General features: G+C 48.3%; 1 protein-coding gene across 7 annotated transcripts in view; it reads left to right on the forward strand.

Annotated features, from left to right (window-relative positions):
* Positions 1-2,794, forward strand: part of KIFAP3 (kinesin associated protein 3) — a 67,922-nt gene extending 65,128 nt beyond the window's left edge. For 6 of the 7 annotated variants that reach the window (XM_053985075.1, XM_053985076.1, XM_053985073.1 and 3 more), the window contains one exon: positions 1,417-2,794. In XM_053985075.1, coding sequence (XP_053841050.1) covers positions 1,417-1,525 — 109 coding nt within the window. In that variant the 3' untranslated portion in view covers positions 1,526-2,794. The remainder of the gene's footprint in view (positions 1-1,416) is intronic. The other variant, XR_008438348.1, reaches the window with a different exon arrangement.
* Positions 2,795-7,778: the final 4,984 nt, after the last annotated feature.

Consider the following 7,778-nt stretch of genomic DNA (forward strand, 5'->3'; position numbering starts at 1 on the left):
TTCTTTCCCAGCCTTGACTGTTGCATAACCCATGTTCCATATGGATAATTGGCAGTAATGAGGTTCAGCTTTTCCCCACTCCAAAAGCACTTTGGTTCTTTGTGTTTTGACAGTCTTCAGAGGGGAAGTTCGGCTCCTTTCAATGCATCTTTAGTCAGACAATAAATCAGGATCCTTTTCCATTTGTCCCCCTAGTGAAGTGGAAGCTAAGAAGTGACATAGCTATGAACAGGCAGTAATCCAGTGTCTTGGGCAATGCTCATTTTTCCTCTACCTCCTGCATGAGTTATTGTTTAGCATGAAATATGTGCCACTTTTCCCTATGCAGTTCTTGTGTTTTAGTATCTAACTCATTGTTGTGGGACTTTTTAGGTGTAAAAGATGCTGTTTTACGTGAAAAAATAATTGCTCTGTCTCATTAGTACATTAGTACATAGCTTTTCAGTACGTTATTAATTCCTTCTGCCATTTGGCTGCCAGTCTCATATCCCACCAGAAGCACTATCTTTTACCAGATATTCTCACTTTTAGCTGGTGTTTTCCATGCACCTCAGAAATGGGCTGAAGGCAGGGAAAGAGACTCTTCAGATGTGCTGTGCAGGGCAGGGTTACAACAGGCTTTGCCAGAGGCCTGAAGGACATGGTAACTGTAATGTACAGAGGGAGACACTGAGTCATGGAAGTAAAGTGCTTGACCAGTAAATCTGTGAAAGGAGGGAAAAGAAGACTTTGGTCTCTCCTGGGATTCCTCTTGGACCTGAAAGCCTTTCCCTGATTGGAGTTGCACTCATGTCTTCACAATATTTCTTTTCGCACCAGGGAAGTGGTGTCCAGAAGAGGAACACAGCTGCCAAAGTTTGCTCACAAAACCACCTCTGTGGTAGCGATGCCTTAGGATTTTAGCTTGTATATTTTTCATCTATTTGTAGTCTTGTAGTTCTTTAGTGTTTAGCTCTAAACTCCACACACAGTGTGAGCTGCTGCTTTCCCATTTTGGGCAGACACAACAATTCCTCTCCAGTCCTGGCAGTCAAGGACACCTCACTGCCTCAGGCCCTGAGAGATGGAAACAAAAGGGAGTTGGGAGGAGCAAACTTGGGGTTAATGATTTCATTACCTGAAGCTGTAATTGGAAGATTTACCCCCAGTATGCAAATGGACCAAACTTATAAAAGTGTGAAAACCTGTTACCCATCATCCATTTTGGGTGTAGCCTCTGGGGGTACTTTGTCTGCCCTAAATGTACCTGAAGGCCCTTCAATAAATATAACACCTTTTCATTCCCTTAATTTTGTCAGCCCTCTGTTTTTAGGTCAGCCTAAAGAGGCATCAGCAGGAGGAGCTGGAGCCACCAGCACTGGTGTTCTCTCCATGCCATACAAAGCTCTGCAGTTTCTCTCTCCTTGTTTTCTGTAGCATTGGAGTGGATGGCTTCGGTCAGAGCTCAGGGGTTCCTGGGCGCCCGGCGACCGCCTACGGCTACCGGCCGGACGAGCCCTTCTACTACGGCTACGGAGCACGGTGAGCCCGGCCAGCAGCACCCTGCCTGCTCATGCATGACTGCTCCACCATGGCTCCAGCACTCTGTATCCTTTGGCATGTGTAGCTCCACATAATTTAGCCTTTCTGGGTCCGGTGTTTTAGTGACAGCGTTTACTCTTTGGTTGCTCTTTGTTGTTATTATTTTTGTACAGTAACTGTGACTTGAAAGCAGGAATTGGAAACTACTGGACTGGAAAGTGTCACATTATGTATATTAAGCTACTAATTTAATTTCTATTAAATATAAAAACCTGTGTGGTCAGCAGTGGTGGATGTGTTTCTAACCCATGTTTTGTGTGTTTTACGAGGCACTTAAGAAGAGTGCTCCATGTGCAGCGTGTTTAACATGGACTGTTTCCCTCTCACACTTCAGTCACAGAACACCACTGAGCCCCATCTCCTGGCACTGCCCTGACTCATAGTTTGGACCAAAGTCCAGTCCTGGGTCACCACTTTAATAATGGAAAGATGGCACAGATTCACTCCCCTGGAGCTTCAGACATTTACAGTCCATTTTAAATGCTTGAAAACACTTAAAAATAGAAAGTACACAACAGAATACCTTTACCCTAGTGTTTAAACTGAGTTCTGTGGGCTGAGAGAAGACAGCTACATCCATCCTGAGGGCCAGCAAGAGCAAGAAACACTGTACCTTGGTTCAGAATCCAGAGCAGAGCCTTTACTCCAGCTTCCCTATCTGGAAACACAAATCCATCCTGTCCTGCTCGTTTCTGGGGTTTAAGCTGGATCTAAGCAGGGATCAGTGAGCCAGCAGAGTCAAGCCAGGACCCCTTCACACTGGACTTGCAGTGTGGTGATTGTTTTATGTCATGTTTTAAAACAACCTGCAAACGGAATTCAGGCTAAAGCCGTTCTTCAGCTGTGCGTGCCCACTGTGACAGACAGAAGAAAGGGATGATAATGCTCTCTCTGCCACAGCTACCAAGGCAGCAGTTCAAATTTTTACTTTTTAAAAGAGAAGTTACCTCTGCCTCATCCTTTTTCTTTTGTTAATGCCTGTTGATTTGCAGATTTGTTTTTCTCCTTCTTCCTCCCTCCTTTATGGCTTAAACAGAAAGTTGACTTGCATCAGGGGCTGATCCTACAAAACCAGTCACTAGTAATTCCATAAGACTGGGGTCTGTGCTGGGAATGTGATCTTCAAAGGCACGGGATTGTTTGGGGAATCTGACAAACTCTTAGTCATATACTTCAAAAATACCTTTGAAATAAAAATTGTTTTGAAACCCTGTGTTATCTTTACAAAGTGTGCAAGTACTTTTATAAGCACCGTTACTCCCTGTGTTCCCAGCTGGATGACTGGAAACAAGTCTAAAATTAGCCATGGTATTTCATACCAGTTTTCGGCCTTCTCTCTGTGCTGGCTTCTTGTTCAGAGCTTCACTCACTGGAGGTAGGTGGAAGAACAGCGTTGCCAAGATGAAGCAGTATTTTTAAAATTATTTTCTCTACCATTTTTAATTAATTCTTATGCAGTTTTTTAGAACAGGTAAGATCTCAGTAAAAAACATGGCAGAAAACTTGAACTACACTAATGGGTTTCCAGTGTTGTACCTCTCTAGGTTGTTTCCTTTGTTCTGAGTCCACACTGGATTTGCCCAGAGGTTGTGGCATGTTCAGTCAAAAGCTTTCAGTTATTTTTATAGTTATAGCTATGAGAGAAATCCCCCAAAGTGCACACTCAGGCTTCTGAGACTGGCACTTGCTCGTCAGGCTTTTCCAGAAAATAGTGTGAAGTTATTTAAAGCAGTTGCCCTTCTCATGGAATGTGTTTTGGGGGAAAACCAAAATGAAGTGGGTCCTTTGAGTATATGCAAACTATCAATGAAACTGAAGGAGCCTTTAATTGGAAGCTTCAGGTTAACGAGGAGCTGCAGTGGAGCTCCAGTGAAGGGTGGGTGTCTGTAATTGTAATACAGTTGTGACCATGCTGAGAATAAATGGCAGTGGAAAAAAACTCTGGCTGCATTTTTAGTATTCAATGTTAGGAGTTTATGGGAAAAGAATAAAAGATCAAGTATTTGTAGCTTTGCCTGGCAGCAGCTAAGAAAAGAACATCATTTATCTGCAAACAGAGCTTGGTAAAAATTACTCAGCACTTAGTAGCCTGAGGACAGAGCCTACTTGCCAAGATGAAAACCAGCTGTGCCACTGCACTTTCAAGGCAGGAGAGAAGCTGATTTTCCCTTTAATTACAGTTCCTGAGCCAGAAAGGGGGGGGGGGGGAAGATAGGAGCACATAGACTTTTCACATTTCCTATATCACTTTTCCTGTGGGTGTCAGAGGAAGACGGGAGAGTCTGACCTGTTTAATTATCTGTATTTTATGGATTCAGTCCCTGGGTACTGTATGCTGCACAAAACAGGGCGAGGAGGGATCTGCTTTCTTTTTAGCAACTTCTGCAACTTTTGTCCTCTTTTTCCTGGTTTCTCTTCCAGGCTTTGTAGAGCTCCTCTTTTCTTTCCCTACAGCAGCAATCCTGAACCATCCTAGGAGTATCCTCTTTCCCAGCCTGCTGCTAATTAATTAATGAGTTTGGTTAGGCAAGTGTTTTAGATATAATGAAGCTGTAAAGTTAATAGCACAATGAAATAAGCAATGGCTGAGAAGCTCCTGTGTCTGGTAGCTATTAGAGAGGGTTTGTGCAGATGGACAAGCTCATTTCTAGGCTGTGCTCCACACAGCCGCCTAAGATCTTGTGTTAAATTATTATTTGTACTACACCAGTTCTTAGGAGCTTTCCAGGGCAGCAGGGTGGGGAAAAGCAAAAGTAAACAAATATTCTCCTCCCTGAGAGCTCATGGAGGACCTGATTCAAGGTCTCAAATATCCAGGGGGTTGTAGAGCTGTCTGCAGTTCAACATGTGCATTTCATTCTGAAATCAGACTGCCCTGATCCTGTTTAATTGTATCCACTCTGGATTAAATGAAACAGGAACAAGATGTATCTTCCTCTGGAATAAGCAGGACAAGCTCTGTTTAGATAGAAGAGATTCTGGGCCCCTCTGGCAGGTTCTCTAATGGAATTCCTGTAGTGCAGCACTGGTAAGCTCAGCTGTCCACTCACCATGGCCAGAGGCTGAGGGGTGACAGCCTCCATTCCTTCTGTGACCATCCTCAAAACCCATGAAATACACTGAGCTGACTTCCTGCTGCAATTCATGTTGCCTTGAAGCTCTTGTGATCTCATTTTTTCCTTCAGGTTAAGGTTGTGGGGTTTTCTTCTGAAAGAGTTCTGAGGTGCCAAGGGAGGTGTTGGAGCTGCACAGACAGAGGAGGGCTGCACTCCCCTGCATGGATTTCGTAGTCGCAAGGTGGTGTTTGCAGCCACTTGGTCTGGACACCCACTTGAATAAAAACATGGACTTTTCCAGAGCTGGAAAAAATATGCTGGGGTCCCTGCCCCCTAAAAAAAAGAAACCCACTTCTGTTTATTAAGAAATTGAGAAATATCATTGGAAGCAAGAAGTTGCTGTGCTGTAGTTGTAATTCACGTGGCCATGCAGGAGTGGGACATCACTGGAGAAGGCATCAGTGGGAGCACCACTGCAGCCTTTGTTCCCTGTGCCTTTCCCAAAACCCCTGGCCTGGCAGAGGCTGAGCTGGGGAATGTCTGCACTACTGAGAGCCTGCCCAGTGTGCTGTGGCTGCCCCATTCCTGGGGGTGTTGAAGGCCCGGCTGGATGGGGCTTGGAGCAGCCTGGTCTAGAGGAAGGTGACCCTGCCAGGGTTGAAAGGAGATGAGCTTTAATTTCCCTTCCAATCCAAACCATTCTGGGATTCTAAGGCAATGCTCCCCAGCAGTGCCTTTAGATCTTACAGGCATTGAATCCACTGAAGTGATTTTTGCCCCATCCCCCTCTGCAGTCACCAGCTGTCTCTCTCTCCACTATGCCAGTCTTTTCTTGCCCAACTGACTTAAAGAACTAGTTCCAATCCTAATGAGGCATTTGCTAGGAGCTCTGTAATCCTGCTGGTTCCATCTCTTCCCTCTGCCCTTGAGGGGTTCACACCTTCCTAATCCTAATCCCGGGGTCATTCTCTGGAGGAGCCCAGTTGGCTGTGATTAGGAAAGGCAAAAGGTGAAGTTTGGGGGCAGAAGCCCAGCTGGGGTTTTTGTGCAGCACCTGGTGACAGGGCCCTGAGCAGGGCACACCCCTCAGTGCCACTTCAGCCTGTGTGGAACAGTGGAATCACTCGGGAGAAGCAGGTAAAGGGAAAGAAAGCTGCTCCACAGAGACAGCCCAGCAGAGGAAACACACCAGAAATTATGCAGAACAGCCAAAGTTTGCTTTTTCTTCCTGACAGCCACATGAATCACATTACAGCTGGAGCCAAGGGTGAGTAGGCTGTGAGTAGAAATCAGTTGTTGCTTATGAAGAAGTTTTTACCTCCAATTATTCACATCTTCTGACCTTCTGCCTTTGCCCTGCCACAAACCCACACTTGGCCCCTTGGATAAACTGGTGACTAATGTTCACAGTTCCCCTTAGTTTGCACTTCGGGGCTAGGATATTTTTAGGTGTCTGTCCCATTTGGGCCAAAGACTCTGGATCTTTCCTGCCTTTGACAGATAGAGGTGGTGTACCTGAACTTTATTTAGTTTCTGTTCCTGTGTGCATTACGTTACCCTGCAATGTATGACATACTACGTCATCCTGTGACCCATTTTACTTTCCTGCACCCTGCTCCTCCCATCGTATTTCTTCTTTTTTTTTTTTAAAAAGCCCCAGATCATCCATCCACCAGCACATCCTGCCAGAGGAGCAGGCTCCTCCTGGCACTGTGTCCCCATGTTATCCCTGACATGTCACCTTACAGCCCTTCCCCTGCACAGTCACAGAGAAACCTTCTCTCCTGGCTCACCTGAACAGTCAGTGAGGCTCAGCTGAGCAGAGTTGGGCTGTGGGTCTGAGGGAATCCCTTTTGCTATCCAGGGAGCAGAGCTGTAGCTGTGCTGAAGGGACTCTGGCATTGCTGAGCCAGTGTCCAGCAGACCTGTGCGTCTGGGATCATCTGTGCTGTCCAAGCCCTGGAAGGCTTCCCTAGAAACGCAGGGGAAAAGTGTATTGCTAAAGAACATCCTCTACACAGTTCGTGCTGGATTTGGCAGCACAAAACTCAGTGCAGGTTAAACTCGTGGAGCTGAGTTACTACAGAAAGCCAAGGCGCTTGCACAGCTCAGACCACCTGTGTTAAACACTCAGCCCAGGCCATTAAACCCGCGTCTAGACGGGGCCACGGGGCTGGGCTGTGCTGCTGTTCAGAGCGACTGAGCAAACCACATCCTCACGTCCTGGCGCTGCAGGAAACTGGAATAACACCGGCGATATGGAAATAGCGTGTGAACAGCTCAGACCTCCCACCGCTCTGGAGCCGTTCCTTTCAACCTTCGCTCCGCCGTCCAAAACACTCACGTGAAATCTCTCCCCGGAGCCACTTTACGCCGCAGCACGGAGAGCAATTAGCTTTAATGGCATTAAATGGATCCCCTCACGCGGCCGTGACGGACCACCTGCCTCGCCCGCACCCTCCGGTCCCGCTCGGGCTCCCGGGCTGCGGGCGGACCCGAGCGGGGCACGGGGAGGACAAGGATATTTTAAAATGTCTTTTAAGAAGGACACTGTGGGGCAGCAGCGTGTCCAAAGGGCAACAAGGCTCGTGAAGGAGCGAGGAGATGCTGTGAGGAGCGGCTGCGGGAGCTGCGGGTGTGGAGCTCGGAGGAGCTCGGGGAGCTCATCGCTATCGGCAACCACCCGTCAGGAGGGGGCAGCCAGCTGGGCTCGGCCTCTTCTGCCGCGCCTGCGGTGGGAGAAAAGAGGAAATGGCCCAGCTGAGACAGGAGAGTTCAGATTAGATACGAGTTTAAAAAAAAAAAAAAAAAATCACTGTCAGGGCGGTCAGGCATTGGAACAGGCTGCCCAGGGAGGTGCTGGAGTCACCATCCCCGGCGGTGTTTAGGAGGCGTCCGGGCCTGGCGCTGGGTGATGCGGTTTAGCGGTTCCAGTGGCGCTGCCGGCTGCGCGTTCGAGCTCCCGGGCTCCCTCCAACCCCGGCGCTTCCAGGGCTCCCCGATCCCGAGGGCGCCCGGAGGGAGACGCGCCCTCATCCAAAATGGCGGCCGGCGCTCCGCGGGCCGCGCCCCCGCGCGCTGAGGGCGCTGCGGCCGCCGGGCGGCAGGGGGCGCGCGAGGCGGGCGGCGCTGGCGGGCCGG

Source organism: Vidua macroura, chromosome 9 (genome assembly GCF_024509145.1).
Source record: "Vidua macroura isolate BioBank_ID:100142 chromosome 9, ASM2450914v1, whole genome shotgun sequence".
Taxonomy (NCBI): Eukaryota; Metazoa; Chordata; class Aves; order Passeriformes; family Viduidae; genus Vidua; species Vidua macroura.